Here is a 19,274-nt window from a genome sequence, read left to right as displayed (position 1 = left end):
TATTAATATTAATATTATTAACATAGTCTTTTTTCTTAAACAAATTATTATAAAAAATTCTTTAAATTTTGCAACAAAAATAAGTTGAATTATTTATAATTGAAATATAATATACTTAAACATTTTTTTCACTTATAAACTTAACAATTTAATTACTAATAATTATCTTCATTGCTTAACTAGTCCATACATAATTGTATGCACATGTATCATATATATTAAATATAAATGATACACAATTATATTTGTTTTTTAAAAGATATGCATTATTTTAGTAATGATACTAAAGAAATTTATATTATTATTTTACAAATACTTTTTAAACTGATTCGCAATTACTTGAGTAAATATATATTGATACACAATAAATTGTAATTATGTGTGCATATTGTTTAACATCTGTAATGATTGAAAAATCTAAAATAAGACATATTACAGGTATTTCTTTTGTGCCTTTTTTTGGTTAATAATGTAGCTGGTAAAACAAGGTCATCTGAGTTTTTATAATCTTTTCTTCCTCTATCTCTCTTTCTCTCTCACACACACGGTTTAGCATTTCAAAAATTATAAAATTTAAGAACTTATCCTCACTGAAAAGTTATTATTAAGGAAGCACGCACTGTTTACGTAGTACGTCATACTACAGAAATTTTTATATCTTGTGTACATAAATATAGTTAATCATAAAGAATATAAAATCGAAAAATGTTTGATACAGTTCTTTAACTGTAGTAAATGCAATTTCTATTTTTACTACCATGTCATTTTTTATTAATTTTTGAAGGGGCATTCATACATTACTTTTGATTGCTCATGACATTATTCTTTTTAGAGAAATATTACACTTTCCATAAATCGTTACTGTACATATAAGGCTGAATTTTCTTTTAAAAATTCCGATTTATATTACATATAAAAATTTAACACAAATCCTTTCCTGACTTGCTCCCATACAATCCACATTACTTTATCTCATTATAATGAGTAAACACTTGTAATTATGCTAATATATATTATATGAAGCTGTCTTCAAGTATATATGTAAACAAAATCTCAACTCTTAATTTTGTAATGATTAAAAAATCTTATATCCTGCTGAATCATCATATTCGTATTTTTTTTATAACGAGAATGTTATTCATATATTATTGCAATACTTATTTTACATACTGACAAATCTTTCAGTAAACAATAGTTTTGTATTTAGTAGCACTCAGCTTACAGAGATTTGTGATGTTCATTTTTATTTGGATTGTTCATGAACACATGATTCCACGATACACAATTAATTCACCATTTCGCTTTTGACAACAATATAATCTGAATTACGGAAAACAGATTGAAGTAAATTCTGCATATATTAGAGACTATATTTTGCCAAGAAAATAGAAAGTTGTTTTTCAACTGTATTAAATAAATAGATTGTCTCTTCCGAGTCCTGGCTGTCATACTTACAGGTTTTTATATATGCATATTTAAAAATTTTATTGTTGTCTAATTAATATTATTTTATGCGTCTCATTGAAACGCAGAGAAGAATACTGAATTTGCTTGTTGTTGTTGTTGTTGTTGTTGTTGCTGTTGTTGTTGTTGCGTTGGAGATTGAATTATAGGCGACGTATATCCTAATGTCGGTGCTGCTGACACAATTAGTTTGCACAAATAAAATTATTTGAAAAAAAAAAGAGAGGGTTATTAATATTATACACTCACCTAAAGGTTTAATTTGATGTTGTGGGCTAGTACTAGCAAGTTGATTCATAGTTGGTGCTGGTCCAGATTGTTTTGATTTACTACCCATTATGTTATCAAGATCTATATTCAAACCTGAGCCAGCCCACGTTGAGCCAATTTGCAAGGAAGACATATTATTTGGTGCTGGATTCTTGGCATTAACAGACGAGGGAGTGAGAAGATTTGCAACAGATGACAGTCCAATTGTTCCTAAATGCAACATGTAATACACACATGTTGTTAATTCTTTTTAGCATTGATAAGTAATAAATAAAACTATATTTACGTCTGTGTGCAATGAATATTTCATATATTAATAAATTTTCGAACATGGAAAATGTAATGCATATACACGATATTAAGTCATAGAAGAAGTATATTTAGAAACTTATAATACAATGTTTGTTTTATATTTTTGGATATTTTTTAATACAGATCTATACCAAACGAATGAGATGAATCAGTAAATGCTTATACACTATCAGGATTTAATTATTGGTGAATGTAGAGCCAATGACAGAATCAATCAATAATAACACATTTCTACCTAATGTCCTACAGTCTTTATCATGTTCTCCATTAATCATATTTTGTGTTAAATTTAAAAGCCAAAGCCTTACTTCCATAAAAGGTTCAAGTAGCTCATTTATTATACTTTCTTTTGGTACTGAAACAACAACTGCTGCAACATTCTCTATCACAGCGAGTCTTACTTTCGCTTCTTCATGATATCTTAAAGTCCATGTTAATTCCAATATTTCTTTCCCCATCTTTGATGCAATTAAACAATTTTGTGCTGCTACCATTATAGTAGATATTGTTTTAAGAAATTTTATTAATATAGAATTTCTAAGATCAGAGTATGATTCTATTCCAATATATAAACAATTCCCTTGTTTACCATAGCCATACAAAAGAGGAAAAAAGAAAGATGACGCGACGTTTCCAAATTTATTAGCTACCATCTTTGTAGGTTTTGCATTATGGGCAAATCTTCTTGTATTGGATTCAATTCTTTTGTCAATTATCTCTCTCCAATTGATAGATTCAGCATGCGTATTATCCCAATCATCATCATCATCATTACATAAAATATCAGATTTTTTGTCAGTATCGATAAAAAGTGATATTCTTTTAGTAGGTATTTTTTTAGTATGTGCAATCTCTTTGCTATTAGACTTATCATCCGATACATCGATTTTAGACAATCGTCTAGCTGATTCTGCTAATATGTCTAAGAAAAGTAAACGCTGACTTGTGGAATATTTACTTGTGTCACTATAAAATTGTTGACATAAAAACACTGCGCATTCTTTGGGATACACCGTAACAATGGCTACACAGGATTTAAAGATTAATATCTCAAAATCTTCTACAAAATAAGATTCATTAAGGGTTACAAGAATTTCTAATAATTCTATACCAAATGAAACATCATCATTAGGTAATTGAGATAAAATTAATTCCTCGCATACTTCAAGTGTCTCAGTAAAAATTTCGGCATTCGTTGTTTTTCGTTCATCTATTAAATTGTCACGTAGATCTCGCAAATATGCGGGTCTTAATTTCTCAGATAATTTAGTATCATTGGATATATCATAAGGAATTAAATCATCATCACTATCCAGTTCCGATTGTTCTTCGATATTTTCATTATTAATAAGCGGTTTATCTTCGATATTTTTATTCAAATTATTTGATGAATTTTGTTCTTGTTCAGTTGTATTATCTTCACTTTCTTTAGAAAGTACCTTGGGTTGTTCTATTTTTTTCGATGATAATATATTACATTCTACACCCAAATAAAAAACTTTTTTATCACCCAGTGAATTGAAAATTATATCATCAGTATATAAATTTTCTTCACTCTGGCAAGGTTGCTTTAATTCTAATGTTTGTATTTTTTCTATTAGCATATCAAAAGATTTTATTAATTCTAGAACATCTGCGTTCATATTGTTGTAGTGAAAGTCTAGTTTTGGACTATCACCTGATTCTGATAAAGCATTTACAACAATTTCTCCAGTACGCATACCTATTGCCTTCAGAATAATATGCGTACTTTCCAAATGTGTTGATATTCCAAAAAATATTAGTTTACGGCATGTTTCTTTATCGTCAGTTTTTATATTATTTTTTACTACTGTTATGGCAAGAATAATTAATTTTGTAATATATTTGTGCTGTTCCATAGAAGTATGATTTAATGCACTTTTATCACCCCACACATCTAGAAGTTTAATTAACAAGTCTATCATAATACGATTATCTTTTGAACATTGTGATAAGTATGTTGTAAAATTAATAATAAAATTATCACTCTCGTCTTCATAGTAAGACATAAATGGAATCTTGGTTGTTAATGTGTACGTCCAATTTGATACTTCTATTAAATTTCCAAAAACCGAATATACACCATTTTTAACATCGCAATATTTTAAAAATAGTACAGCTAATGGTTCAATGGCTGTTCGATCTAGTTCTCTAAAAATATTTTGTATTAAGTTTCTTCTATTATCATTTTCATAACACCACGTTGATAAAATATCAATCAAACAATTCAAGTTTGCAGAGCTTATTGTAATTGCCATTTTGCTGATTATCATCGAAAACATATTTAAATTTGTTTGAATATCGCACTTTTGCATGCAATCATGAATGAAGGAAAATCCACGAGTTATATGAAAACAAACAACTTTTGTATACATTTCTGGGAGAAAAATATCAAATGTTTTCTTTTTTAATCTGTTAGCAACTCGATTTGGTAAAGAAACTAACAGTTGTATCGTATTTTTCCATGTCTGTTCTAATTCTTCTTGTTTTATTGCCGATTCTTGCTGGTATTTACATGCATTTACTATCGCAGAAAATAAAGCATCGCTTTTTATCAGCTCTTTCAAAATTATAGAAATGATATAGATTTTTCTGTCGTCAGTAGACTGCTTTAAGGCTTGAGTTAATACCACGAGTGTTTCATAAAATATTTCTAATGATATACCATCAATGATTATTAATTGTTTGATTAATGGATCTAAATTATTCCCTTGTAACGGGAAATTATGGTCAAATTTATCAATAATTTCTTCTAAAATTCTTCCATGCAACATAGGATCAACAAATGGATCCATATCTAGACCAATGTATTTTTGACAAGTAAGTGGACCAGGTAAAAATATGTTATAATTCGAAATGCGTATCTTTAACTTTTCCAAACTACTTTGGGATTTGATATTGCCCATAGAACATAGCAATTCCAAAAGCCGATTAGCAGCATTTTCTGAGTGCTTCTCTGTTGATGCGATGTTATCTTCTTGTCTGCATGCTGTAAGGAAAATCTTTCTTGGGGGCATTATATTACTATCAAAAACTTAGTTAAAATTATGATCAGATGAATTTGTCTAATGAAAATGCATGCATGCTTTCTGTTGTAAGAATAATAGAGATTATTATAAATTAGTTATTACTAATCTAACATAATATTAACTATTGTTATCAAGAATAAGCAAATATAAAAATTGTAAAACCTTTTACCTGTTCCAAAATCGCCCGAAACAACAGATGTGGAGGTATTAAACAAGTTAGAGTTGTTAGAATTATTTTCTCTTCTATCCGCCGATCCGATTGATAAAGAATTGAAGTTACCAAGATCCGATAACAAATCAGTATTTGAACATACTGAAAAAAGAAAAAGATATAAAATAATGTCTTGAGAACAAATTTATATTTAACTGTTACCTATTAATTATTAAAAGTTGTTTATTACGACAATACTTCAATATAATGATCTACCTGTATTATTGTTTAATATTGCTTCATTATTGGAGGTCGGTGATTGCAAAGAATCAAACAAATTGTTACCAACATTATTCTTCTGCGTTTGAACATTACTTGGATTTATAATTTTTAAACCAGTTGGTTGAACATTAGAAATCATAGTGTTATTTAAATTATTCGTCATTGTATTGCTTGTGTTTGGTATTGTGGATCCCATAAAAGATAACTGATTATTTTGCGATACATGCGACTGAACAGATGAATTATTAGGAGAGGTAGCGCCAGAATTAAAAGCCGATGTGAAATCAGCAAATTCATCGTTTTCTTTCATTTTAACGGTAGGACTGCCGAATGCACTAGCAAAATCACCAAAATCAAGATTAGCAGTTTGTGAATGATTATTTCCTCTTGGATTAAAATCATCATCGTCGATGGCAGATTTGATATTATTATCCTTTTGAGAATCAAAGATGTCATTTAAAATGTCATTTTTATTCTTCGGGTGATTACCCACAGAGGAGAATGTATTCTGGAAAAACGTAATTAAATATTCATAATTTAATTGATCATAATTTGTAGAGATAAAAGATAAAGAAATACGAACAGATTGGTCTTTTCCATAATTTGCCGCTGCACCTAAGTCTACTTTTTTAATGTTGCGTGTTGTTCGTACAGGTGATGCGTTTACAGAGGATGTGGATCCAGAAATAGTTTTTCCAATTCGATCTATACTTTCCATGGTATCCCTGTATTCCCTATTACCTCTTTTTGGACTAGGATGTGTATCATTGTCCGAGTCTTCTCTTTCTCCATCGTCGCTATTATTTACATATACATATATAAAGAGTATAGAAAATCTTGTTCATAAACACTAGCAAAAATTGATTACCTATTGTTCGCATCTTCAAAACCTTTTCCACGATTGTCTCTATCCCAATCATTGTAAGTATCCGTGCTAGATTTGTTCCATTTAGGACTTTCCGTCCACCTATCTCCACCCCCAAATCTCATACCCATTGCTTCGCTCGACAAGCCAACGTATTTATCTTTATTTTTCTTTGCCTTTTTACGTTCTTCCTTTAATTTGTCATCATCCTGGATAAAATCGATTAATTCTCGGACTTTATGCCTGATGTTTATTCCTAGATCTTTTCCAAACTCGTCTATGCAAGTGTAGTTCTCTAATGATCGTAAATCGTAAATGTGCTCTCTAGAGGATGTTACAACTCGTTCGGATCCATTACGTACCAAGTAATTTAAGAGAAGCAACGACTGTAAATGTAGAAAGTTCGACGTATACGACAAAGTCATTAAATTGTAAATCCTAATGTAATCGATCGAATTTCATACAAAATATTATTATATATATTATTTACAAAAGTTCTTTCTTTTTTATTCTCAATAAAAGAATTTTAAATAATAAAATAAACATGCGCGCATACAAGCGCACATATACGCACGTACCTTATACGTACGACGCCAATTTCTTTTATTTTCTTGCAACATCCTTTTCCACAACATGGACATTACATCTGGGAATTGTTCGTATGTGAATGTTGCCTGAGCCAGTTCTTGCATCATTGCACCTGAAGTAATACGATGAATTTAATTTCAGTGTGTCCTTAAAGTAAGAGGCCACTCGAACGAATGCGATATATCTTACTTGTTCGAAAATTTTACACTATCGTTCATAAATCATCAGATATAATATATGTAATAATAAAAGTATATTACTTCATAACTTTTCTTTTTACTTTCTTTTCAAAAAATATTAAAGTGATATACATGATTCATATATGAGACGGTGTATGTAAAATAATACGAATTTTTAATAAATTAAAAATATGTACAAAGCAACGTTGATACTACTGACATCGAATATGCTGCAATTTGAAATAACAACAAAATGATAATAATAATAACGAATATTATTCCATACCAGTAGGTCCCCATGCATCATCATTTGTTGCTTCTCGTACTTTGGCTTCTGTTTCAGTATAGTTCATTACCACATTAGTCCTGAAGAAGAAACAAATTTGATTTGTATTATTTTTTTTCAATTTTTTGGCCCCCACGAGAAACTCAATCGAATCACGGTGAACGACGAACGTGTTAAAAGAGATGTTAAAAAAGAAATATCAGTAGGTTTTTCAAGTTTAATTGTAAACAGTACGCATGTTCTCTCTTTCTCTCTCTCCCTTTCCTTTCTATCTAGCTCTTGACACAAGCAGCGTGACAGGCCTAGTTGCAGGTACTTAAAAGAGTTAAGATCGGGCTCACATAGGCACCTGTTGATTGCGCAATATAAGTATGCGAGTATTTACGTATGCTCAAAACGAATTTTAAAATTAATAGTACTTGCAAGCTCAATTTTTCAATGATAATATTTAGATGAGTCAGTTGTCTGTTGCGTTAACTGTAGTAACCACCTTAACACGTTCACGCCAGCGTGCATCACCGGTGGGTCACACGCGACGAAAAATATGAAAATCGGCTCCGGCGTGAACGTATTAAGTTAGCTGTCATAAAAAACATTTCGCGGGAAAAAAAATGAGCTTAGGTCATTTTCAAAATAAATTGCTCATATATATATATACGTAAAAAAACGCATAATTGTATTTTACTTCCGATCGAAATGATCGTTACGTTCCATTCGTTTCACTTCGTTTGCCAATGAATCGAAAGTTGTTTTGAGCTCCTTCCGTAAAACATTTATTGATAAATATCAAATAGCTTAGGAAACGCGAATTATTAAGGTAAATTACGAAACGAAAGTCTAACACAAATTACACGGTTGAACGATCGCCACGAGTTAAGTTATCGCAATATATAGAAGAGAGAGAGAAAAGTTGTTAGCGTGTTTTATACTTCCTTGTAATATTTACCCTAACTCGTGATACATCCTTTAAGAAAACGAATAGATTCGATCTTTTAACACGTTCAGGACAGTATTATTTCGGTAAGTATTTCTTTTTGTGAATCGCGAAAATGGGATACGGACTTAACAACACGATGGAAGCCTTACGAAACGTTTTATCAAGCATTATGCATTACATGACGTATCAGTTACTCTTGAGTCAGTTAAAATGATAAACAAAATAAACAGAGAAAAAAAAGAAAAAGGAAACATTACTCATACAACTCTTGAATATTTGTAGTATCAATTGTCTGACAAGTTAAGGAAATAAATGACCCGTGGGATAATCGAATCTAAGAGACGTTGATTCTGACAATTAGCATGTAAAAAAAATAATCTAGAATTGAATGAGCGATACCCACGTCAATTGATGATGATTCTACTACCCACGTAAAAAGTGATTAGATGGCATCGATTGGGAAAGAACAACGTAACGTATGGAAAAAAATGTAAGATTTTAGTAAAGCATTGAGAACCATTACCTAATTCGGTATGTGTACGTACAGTAGCACGTGTATACAATTTGAGAAAGGCTGTTACAAGTAAATATATATGTGTACATATATATATATATACATACATTCGAGAGTTACGTAAAGAAGATACGATAAGACCATTGCGTCGCGACGACTATTAATAAGCTTTTTTGTAGTGTTGTATACGTGTATATATGGGTTTATATGGGATACATTTTGACGGTCATTCGGAAAGAGTGCAAGTTTTTATGAATGAGTGAAAATATGCACTTTATCTTATAGTCTAACTACTGTCGTTATACGTATGTACGTATGGTACAATAATTTCATAAATAAAAAGCTCTTTAGGTACTAATTGTAAGTCCCCAAATATATATATATATATTTTTATTTTTTTTTTCCAAATTAGTTAGAAAAAATTTGTTCATTTTTGACATTTCTGTCGTATACTTAAAAACTTATTATGTACCTGTTATCTTTATCTAACTACTGCCGTTATACGTATGTACGTATGGTACAATAATTTCATAAATAAAAAGCTCTTTAAGTGCTGATTGTAAGTCCATAAATTTATATATATATATATTTTTATATTTTTTTTCCAAATTAGGTAGGAAAAATTTGTTCATTTTTGACATTTCTGTCGTATACTTAAAAACTTATTATGTACCTGTTATCTTTATCAGAAATTGTTAATACGTTTATAATCATTGACTCTACGTATCAGTTACTTGACTCAGTAAAGATGATAACAAAAAATAAACAGAATAATTAATATACACAGTGACGTTATGTACAAAGTTATCTATATATTATATATTGAATCTAATAATCCGAGACTGCTTAAAGAGGAAATTAATTGTACGTATGGCCTTGAACTAAAGATAAATAAGAGAAAGCTTTGTCATATAAGTAGATATCGTAATAATAATAAATCATTGTATAAATATTATTAAAGAAAAATATATTAAGGAAATATATGTTAAATTTTGCCTCATTTCAGGATTACACTTTATTATTCTTGTTTAAATTAATAATCTATACGATCTGCCATTGTCAAAGATAAACACATATGTTAGTAAAACTACTAATCATCATTATAATATTGCCGTGTCGCGATATAATCTCATTAAAATAAGGGTAAAATTAAAATAAATCAAACTTCTCGATTGAATGTATATTAAACGTTTTTTTTTATTTATTTTTATTTTTTTTTTTCCAATTATTTACTAAATATTTGAGGATTTTCTTCGAGATCACGTGATCAAGAATAATGATAATCGTCAAGCATAATTGTAATCAATGTTTATGAATTAATATGGAATAAAAATCTGAATACCTTGTCGAAAACGGGGCAAAAGGTAAAAATGAAAAGAAGATAAAGCAAAAGTTAAAAAAATGGAAGCAAAAGCAAGGTTATATATCGCGTGCGAAAGAAAATTAGCAACGACAACTTACGCCTTATCCATAAACTCCCTCACTTTCCACATGTTCATTATCACATTCGTTCCACTATTCACAGAGAAGAATATCGCGTTCGATTGTCGAAGAAGAAATAATTGTTAATGGCAGAGATAAGGTGCACCAGATGTTTTTCGGAGCATTTGATATCGCAGCAAATGAAGGAACGTCACCAGGCGGTGGCCATGTTCTCCCTTCCACGTTCTAAGGAATACAGATGTTTTTTATACTGATAGTGGATGTTGAAAATTGTCGAACATACGACAGACATGCAACGTTCTTTCTCGGTACAATCGATCAACTTCAAATGTTCAATATTACGAGATTGAATTCAAAAATTTGTCTTCTTAAAATAATCCGAACTGTATTAAATGTTGAATCGTCAGACACAGCTGCGTGTAACGCGTGTCTATCTTTTATCGCTACCTTCACACTGCTCATAGCGCTCGCGCCAAATTATGAAATTATTTTTTACCAATTTTTTACTCTTTCCAATAGATTTACAATTAATCTTCCCTAATTTGATTTATTTTTTACTTTGTATTATCGTCCGATGAATAATACTTCAACTTTTCTTAAATATAACCTAAAAGAGAATTTTTATTATTAATTTTTTAATTCTAAGATACAGTGACTCATCGAAATGAAATATTTCTCTAGGTATAAAATTTAAAAAGAAATCGACGTCAATGGTCGATTACGTCTTGTATATTCTTATTTTTAATCACGTGATTGTAATCTCTCGTTTATACCTATGATGAGTATGAAGTTACACACGAATCAAAATTAATGAGGTTATGCAATCGTAAGAAAACATAGGGATATTTTATCTTTTATTATAGGGAATATTTTGTGTTAATACGACTAAGTTGGTTACTATGAATTCACTATGTAATAGATAAACGACGCGGTTTTCCAAATAACTGAAAAATAAATACACGTGAAAGTTATTTAGCTATTACAAAATACACCAATAATAATACTATACGAAGTCTATCCTCCATTGTCGTTGTACATTTACCATGGTCGCGTATGTAACGTCGATATTAAATCAAAGAAAACGTATTGTGCTTCAAGACGAATTTAACCGTTTTGATTGAATAATAACGTTGATTGAGAGCGTTCGTGTACTTCACATACTAATTCAAACATGCCAGAATTTCTTTAAATTGTTTTTAAAGTTAGTGTTAGAGAATGGCAGACTTTAATGAAGGTATCGATGGGAAATTGGCTTTTCGAATGCGAAAAGTCAATCCCGAACAGTTTCATACACTCGTTAAGATGCATTTATCATTTGAATTGGATCTCAATACCGAGGAGTAAGTTATGAGCATTATATCAAGGAAATTTAATCATTTTTCACATTATGTATATTTCCAAATATATTATTATTTCTGATGAAAGATGAACTAGTGTTATTTTCTAATTAAAATGAATTTCTTTCTAGTAATGACTGTATTATTGAGAAAGCCAAATTAAAAAAGTGGGGTATATTCGCAAGAAAACCAAAGTCTACTATTAATTTACAGAAACTAGAAGGCGTTAGTTTATCTGAGAATGGAATAAATCAAGTCAAACAATTAATAGAATATTTATCCAAAGAGCAAAGTAAGCATTTTAAAGATAATAAAATGCTTACAATTAAGTAGCAATTTCTAAATATCTCTCTGAAAATGTTATAACTATTTTAACATAATATTAAAGGTATTATACAAGAGGGAATATTTCGACGTACCGGAAAATTGACACGGCAACAAGATCTTAAAAATGCACTTTACCAAGGTGTCTCTTTAAATCTTGAAGATGGTCGATTTAGCGTACATGATTGTGCATCCGTTTTGAAAGGATTTTTAGCAGAATTATCGGAACCTCTTTTAACAGATCTTCATTTTCCAGCTCACTGTCAAATTGCTGGTAAGATGTAATACAAAGCACATAAGATATAATATAATAGCATTATATTAGAATATTGTTTCCAATAGGACGTTTTAAATTGACGGCAACTTTTGAATACACTTGAAGCAAATACCAAAGATAATATTCCTCATTTTAATTACAGAATTGTGCAATTTGAATGATAAAACTAATGAAGCCAGGCTACTTAGATCTTTGCAATTGCTTTTATTGCTTTTACCACCTCCAAATAGACATATATTGAAATGTGTCCTTAATCTTCTTAATAAGACTGCAACTTTTGAACATAATAACAAAATGAACTGTGATAGTCTCGCTACTCTTTTTACTCCTCATTTATTATGTCCAAGAAAATTATCACCTGAAGCATTACATATAAATTCACAAAATTTGTCATGTTTGGTGGCTTTTATGATTAAAAAAAGTGTGGAATTATTTGATATTCCTCCTAAATTAGCAACTGATATAAGAGCTTATTGGATAGAACAAGAAAGAAAATTACTAAGTCCTAAAAAATCAGATGTAAGTTTCACTATGAGAAAAACAATTAACACGTATTAAAATATTTATTAATTTCATTTGTATTGTAGTTGGATGAATCTGTACCAGACACCACAGGCACGGCGCATACTGTATTTAGTTTTGTTGATCATAAATTGACAGCAAAGGCTAATTCTACTCAAGATACTCAGGCAGCACTTGCTCAGCTTTATGCTCATATACAAGCCATGCCAGAGTCTGCAAAAAAACGAAGACTTGTAAAGCAATTTAATAAGGAAAATGGTCAAGGTACACCTAGACATGTAAAAAATATTCGAACAAAGAGTCTTGGAGATTCAATAAAGAAGCACATTTTTCAAAGGAAACTTTTGAGTAATAAAAAATTCATCGATATCAATATCGGATGTAACATCACCAGATCTAGTAGCGAGGAAAATATATTATCTACGGTAAAATTTATAGTTTATTGCATTTTTATTTGTATACTTTCTATCATTTTTTACATTTTATTATTTATGAAAGCACATTAGCGATTAATTGATATGCTTTGCATGTATTACACAGAGTCTTGAAAAGCCGTTCCTTCAAAAAACTCGTTACACTAAATCGGATGATGAATTTAATATAGAAAATTCTGGTACAGATACTAATAACCTTGTACGCACTAAACATATTAGTAACAGTACTGGTAGTATTAACGCTCCTACTGCAACAACTTATAAAAGTAAAAGGAAAATCATGGGTTTTGTAAATATTAGCGATACACGCTCTAATGAAGAACTTAAAGAAATAAAATACCAGAAATCTTCATTAAAATTAAAGAAGTCATTTGTAAATAGTTCTGAAAGTTATAAAACATCAGATGGAAGTACCTTTATACATGAAGAATTTTCTAATGATGAAGATACAGACAAAAATACTAATTTATCTAGTACTAGTAGATTGTCTAGACAATCTAGCGAACCACCGGACATGTATTCTTCTCAAGTTACACCAGATACTGTTGATAGCAGTGAATTGGTTAGACAAAATTCTGAGCCAGTATTTCCAATATCTAGAAGAAAAAATATAGAAGTCGATTATACTCCTAAAATCGCAGATGTTGATGCAAAATGTTTAGAAGTGACATTAAAATATGATTCATGCATGGAGAATGCATGTTCACATCCATCCCCGAGGGTTAAAAACAGATTTTGGAATGTATATGCTGCTCATACTTCGACGCCATCAAATCTTTTGCGAAAAAGTTTAGTTGCTAATGATTACATACTGACACCTATCACTAATAATGACAAAAGCATGAGTCCTATCACACAAAGTGCAACTAAAATGACAAAAGCTATGCAGGTATGCATGTTCTTTACTTCTATATACAGGCTATATACAGGGTATTTGTCATTGATTAATTAAATATGATTTTTGAAATAATAGGAAACCATGATGACTCCACGTTCTCGTAAACCCGTTATGATGGTATCAGGGTCGAATCTTTGTGATCTTGCCAGTATGAATGAGAGTTCACAACGTAATGTTTCCAGTAACTTGCATAGATCAAATATTGATCTGTTCACTCATGTGAACTGTTCTTCTATTTTAGAAAAATTACGTAGACCAGATAGTCCAGATGGTGAATTTATTTATATGGAAGGTGTTGACATAGATGATAAAGAAAATCTTACAGAAGAAATATGTCAAAAGCAAAATTTGGATACTTCTATTGCGGACGAATGTTGTACCATGACGCGGCAAAGCTCTATGTCTATAACAAGCACATTTAGGGAATATTTATTATCGAGAAGCGTATTAACTGCAAGTCCTGTTGATCTTAGTTTTACTTCACGTACTGATGATTTTGAGCAATCAGAATCTGACATAAATATTTTAAATGAAGATGGACTATCTAGTAGTTTACTTCGTTGCTTAGATGGAAACAATCCAGAATCTGACACGTCTGGTATAGCCTCTGGTAGTGCAAATAGCGCTAATGACTCTTCAGAGAAAATCGAAGAAATTGTTTCTCCAAGAAAACGAGGAACTAGTTTACAGCGTAATGACTCAAAAAGATCTATAAAGGATAAAAATGTGTTAAAAACAGAACGTGGTCAAAGTTTTAAGTACAAACAGATAAGCGAGTCAAGATTAAATTCTACAAAAGTAAAAGATACATTTCAGGAGACATCGTTTTAAATTGGAATAAGAAGATTACTTAAAATATAAGTACAGACTAATGTGAATTTCAGTATGAGCATTGATGAAATATAAACGTGATTTTAGTCAAAGTTTTGCTGTCAATCGTATATTATATATATATATTTTTGTTTTCTTTTAAATAATAAGCAGCCTGGTAAATCATCAGGAATATTTCTTACTTTTAATTTTATTTGTTTAGAAATTATGAAATCTCATAGAATCCATGACAACATCAATACTTTGGTGTTAATGACGATGCATGGAAATTTTACAAATGTTTCTTCTAATTTTTTTCGATATTTCTTTCAATTTATTCTTTAAAAAATGTTTATACTAGGCTGGGCGCAGAAAATATAATATATATAATAATTTTATATCAGGGTATAAAATTTATGATGTGGCTGTTTTTTATATGCTATATCTAAGATATGTAATATATAAATTTGTTGTAGAATTGGAAAGTAAAGTATCTACCACAATGAAAAGCATTTTTAAAATTTCATTTTACTAATAGTCGAAGAACCTACAATAGAGTTTAAATATGTATATCTTTACTTTCTTTTTTTTTTATAAATTTTTAATCCGTTATATCAAGAGTATTTTCAATATCTATTTTGTTAACATTTTTATAAAGAATTATAGAAAAACTAAATACTGTTTATATGACAATAGCAATGTTATAGAATCAATTATATACTTAAAAATGACATAAATACTATCTTTATTCCATATAATGATGTAGTTACTATTAATGCGTGATATTTAATTATCATTGAATTCATGAATATACATATATATATATATATAGTAGATTATGCTCTGGTAACCTTCCTTTTCTTATTTTTCAAAATTCTTATCTAAATACATTTTCGTTATTCAAAATCATGTATATTCTTTGTAATGTTAATAGAAAAGGACATGGATGTACAACAAACATCATAATTGTCAGAATTACGTGAAGATGTAGGAGATGATTCTAAAGTAGTGCCCGGAGATGTAGACGTGGGTCAGAACATATCATCGTGACCCAAATCTGGAATATATGAAAGACCGCGCTCTTTCAAAGCCTTGTTCATCAAGCGTTTTTGATCTTGTTTCATTTCTTGTTCTCTTCTTTGCGCATCTAGAATATCATCCACCGATACTTCTGTCAATGGTAAATCTTTTTCTTTTTCCCTATCCTGCAAATAGATATAAAACCTTCCTCTACTCTTGCAAATATGTATTTTTATAAGATAATCACTTACGATTTCTCCTAATAGTACAACATTCTCTCCTCTGACAATAAATATGCCTCTTGGAATATCTCCGTATTCTTTACCTACATGAATTCTTTCAATGGTACGATGAAGTACTATATTAGCAAATTGATCAACGCTTCTGAGGTATCCAATTAATGTTCTACCATCCCTCAGTAAAACCATTAGTTTTTCTAAACCAGAAAAGATATGTATTTGTGCAGAATAGAATTAAAATACAGATATATATATTAAGAATGTGTAGTAGTCATGTGGTAGTACAAAGTAAACACAAAACAAACATTTATCATCTAATTATTAAAACTCGACCCAGAATCATCGATCAATGAATTTATTTTTTTGAAATAATAGATTTAATGTAATTTTAAAAAATAATAAATGCCGGTATAACCTATACCAATCATAGAGACAATAAAAGTCACACATACTGTCAAGTTCTCCTAATAAGGAAGCTGTTCCTGGAACAACGTTCATATTGTAGTTGTTGATTACGAAGTTGATTACGAGTTGTAAATTGATAAAAAAAAATAAATAATCGTATGTAAATTTTAATTAATATGATCTGCCGCAGTGTAAACTGACCACAAATGTATGTAATATATAGAAACACTTAATTATGATAAAGTCAACGACATTTTAATAGATAAAAAAAAACTTAACATGTTCAAAACACACTTATGACTCTGATAATGTCATATATTCTTAAATCAACAAATGGATCTTTGTAAAGTTCCCAATACATAAAATCTGTGATAAAGCGCGCGACGTCATATTGAATTTAAATCGAAAATGAATATTCTCTTTAATAAAATATATAGAAATTTATATATTGAAGGATAATAGTTATATTTTTCTTTGATTAAACATTAGTTTTTTCGCATCTATCTGTTTAACAAAAAAATATTAATATTATATTATATTAAAAAATGGTATTTATATATCAAAGAATGCAGAAGTACATAGAAGCTCACAAGTTCACTTTTCGCGTACCTACAATCATCTTAGTTAGTAACCTGACCACAGGTGGGTGAGAGTAGGTACTTATGCGATGACGGTACAATACTATCAAAAAATGCAGTATAATATTATATTTGCAGTATATTATAATATTAATATTTTATTATTATATTGCAGTATAGTATAATATAATATTAATATATTTTTTTTAAACAGATAGATGCGAAAAAACTAATGTTTAATCAATCTTAATGCAGTTTTAGACAATGTTGGTAATTCTTAAATTTACTTATACTTAACTTTAATCTAGAATTAATACTTCATAAGTAAACAATTTTGAAATATCTATTAACTTCAAAACATTATTCGCATTAATCTTTACATAATCTATTAGATAATTTAGAAATCGAATAAATAAACTTGTCAGTGAAGCTTTTGATGTTATATTCTTAAATCAACAAAAGGATCTTTGTAAAGTTCCCAATACATAAAATCTGTGATAAAGCGCGCGACGCCATATTGAATTTAAATCGAAAATAAATATTCTCTATAATAAAATATATAGAAATTTATATATTGAAGGATAATAGTTATATTTTTCCTTTGATTAAACATTAGTTTTTTCGCATCTATCTGTTTAACAAAAAAATATTAATATTATATTATATTAAAAAATGGTATTTATATATCAAAGAATGCAGAATACATAGAAGCTCACAAGTTCACTTTTCGCGTACCTACAGTCATCTTAGTTAGTAACCTGACCACAGGTGGATGAGAATAGGTACTTATGCGATGACGGTACAATACTATCAAAAAATGCAGTATAGTATTTTATTTGCAGTATATTATAATATTAATATTTTATTATTATATTGCAGTATAGTATATAATATTAATATTTTTTTTTTAAACAGATAGATGCGAAAAAACTAATGTTTAATCAATCTTAATGCAGTTTTAGACAATGTTGGTAATTCTTAAATTTACTTATACTTAACTTTAATCTAGAATTAATACTTCATAAGTAAACAATTTTGAAATATCTATTAACTTCAAAACATTATTCGCATTCATCTTTACATAATCTATTAGATAATTTAGAAATCGAATAAATAAACTTGTCAGTGAAGCTTTTGATGTTATATTCTTAAATCAACAAAAGGATCTTTGTAAAGTTTCCAATACATAAAATCTATGATAAAGCGCGCGACGCCATATTGAATTTAAATCGAAAATGAATATTCTCTTTAATAAAATATATAAAAATTTATATATTAAAGGATAATAGTTATATTTTTCCTTTGATTAAATATTAGTTTTTTCGCATCTATCTGTTTAACAAAAAAGATATTAATATTATATTATATTAAAAAATGGTATTTATATATCAAAGAATGCAGAAGTACATAGAAGCTCACAAGTTCACTTTTCGCGTACCTACAGTCATCTTAGTTAGTACCCTGACCACAGGTGGGTGAGAGTAGGTACTTATGCGATGACGGTACAATACTATCAAAAAATGCAGTATAGTATTATATTTGCAGTATATTATAATATTAATATTTTATTATTATATTGCAGTATAGTATAATATAATATTAATATTTTTTTTTTAAACAGATAGATGCGAAAAAACTAATGTTTAATCAATCTTAATGCAGTTTTAGACAATGTTGGTAATTTTTAAATTTACTTATACTTAACTTTAATCTAGAATTAATACTTCATAAGTAAACAATTTTGAAATATCTATTAACTTCAAAACATTATTCGCATTAATCTTTACATAATCTATTAGATAATTTAGAAATCGAATAAATAAACTTGTCAGTGAAGTTTTTGATGCGATCAGGCTTAATATGTGGGATGGCCCTTATTCTCGTGTCACTTCGTGGATAAATTATAATGCCAAGTATGATAAATTATGTCAATTTCGTCATATTTTGTCTCTTTTTCTCAAAAATAAGTAATATTCTTTTGTTTACAATTTCATTTATTTATCTTTTTCAACGTATCATTTAATCTTTGGTTAAGCATATGAAAATAAATAATAAGAAAAAAAAAAAGCAATAATGGAGATACAAGGAT

General features: G+C 29.1%; 3 protein-coding genes across 9 annotated transcripts; 1 reads left to right on the top strand and 2 right to left on the bottom strand.

The window, feature by feature from the left end:
* Positions 1-775: 775 nt before the first annotated feature.
* LOC122517390 (clathrin interactor 1) lies at positions 776-10,831 on the bottom strand. Of its 5 annotated transcripts, none has more exons than XM_043635750.1 (9): positions 10,360-10,804; positions 7,448-7,527; positions 6,973-7,094; positions 6,398-6,780; positions 5,524-6,326; positions 5,266-5,409; positions 4,952-5,056; positions 1,714-1,944; positions 776-1,640 (listed from the first exon to the last, which is right to left on the bottom strand). In XM_043635750.1, the coding sequence occupies exons 1-9, from the start codon at positions 10,395-10,397 to the stop codon at positions 1,519-1,521; spliced, it is 2,028 nt and encodes a 675-aa protein (XP_043491685.1). In that variant the 5' UTR covers positions 10,398-10,804; the 3' UTR covers positions 776-1,518. The 5 variants fall into 5 exon arrangements, with proteins under 5 accessions (XP_043491685.1, XP_043491686.1, XP_043491687.1 ...); XM_043635751.1 differs by having other exon boundaries at positions 776-1,637; positions 10,360-10,801; XM_043635752.1 differs by lacking the exon at positions 4,952-5,056 and having other exon boundaries at positions 10,360-10,801.
* Positions 10,832-11,250: 419 nt separating this feature from the next.
* LOC122517434 lies at positions 11,251-15,052 on the top strand. Its single transcript, XM_043635816.1, has 7 exons — positions 11,251-11,681; positions 11,810-11,970; positions 12,067-12,276; positions 12,422-12,798; positions 12,867-13,226; positions 13,342-14,124; positions 14,209-15,052. The coding sequence occupies exons 1-7, from the start codon at positions 11,557-11,559 to the stop codon at positions 14,962-14,964; spliced, it is 2,772 nt and encodes a 923-aa protein (XP_043491751.1). The 5' UTR covers positions 11,251-11,556; the 3' UTR covers positions 14,965-15,052.
* LOC122517435 (U6 snRNA-associated Sm-like protein LSm1) lies at positions 13,744-16,986 on the bottom strand. 3 transcript variants are annotated; one of them, XR_006303853.1, is made up of 5 exons: positions 16,655-16,986; positions 16,215-16,399; positions 15,923-16,148; positions 14,690-14,842; positions 13,744-13,831 (listed from the first exon to the last, which is right to left on the bottom strand). XR_006303853.1 is itself a non-coding variant. In XM_043635817.1 (3 exons), the coding sequence occupies exons 1-3, from the start codon at positions 16,698-16,700 to the stop codon at positions 15,975-15,977; spliced, it is 405 nt and encodes a 134-aa protein (XP_043491752.1). In that variant the 5' UTR covers positions 16,701-16,985; the 3' UTR covers positions 15,672-15,974. The 3 variants fall into 3 exon arrangements, 1 of the variants encoding a protein (XP_043491752.1); XR_006303852.1 differs by lacking the exon at positions 14,690-14,842 and having other exon boundaries at positions 13,745-13,831; XM_043635817.1 differs by lacking the exons at positions 13,744-13,831; positions 14,690-14,842 and having other exon boundaries at positions 15,672-16,148; positions 16,655-16,985.
* Between the last annotated feature and the right edge of the window lie 2,288 nt (positions 16,987-19,274).

This window comes from Polistes fuscatus, unplaced genomic scaffold (assembly GCF_010416935.1).
Source record: "Polistes fuscatus isolate 324 unplaced genomic scaffold, CU_Pfus_HIC Scaffold20, whole genome shotgun sequence".
In the NCBI taxonomy this organism is placed as follows: domain Eukaryota; kingdom Metazoa; phylum Arthropoda; class Insecta; order Hymenoptera; family Vespidae; genus Polistes; species Polistes fuscatus.
This window is presented reverse-complemented; position numbering and strand designations above follow the sequence as displayed.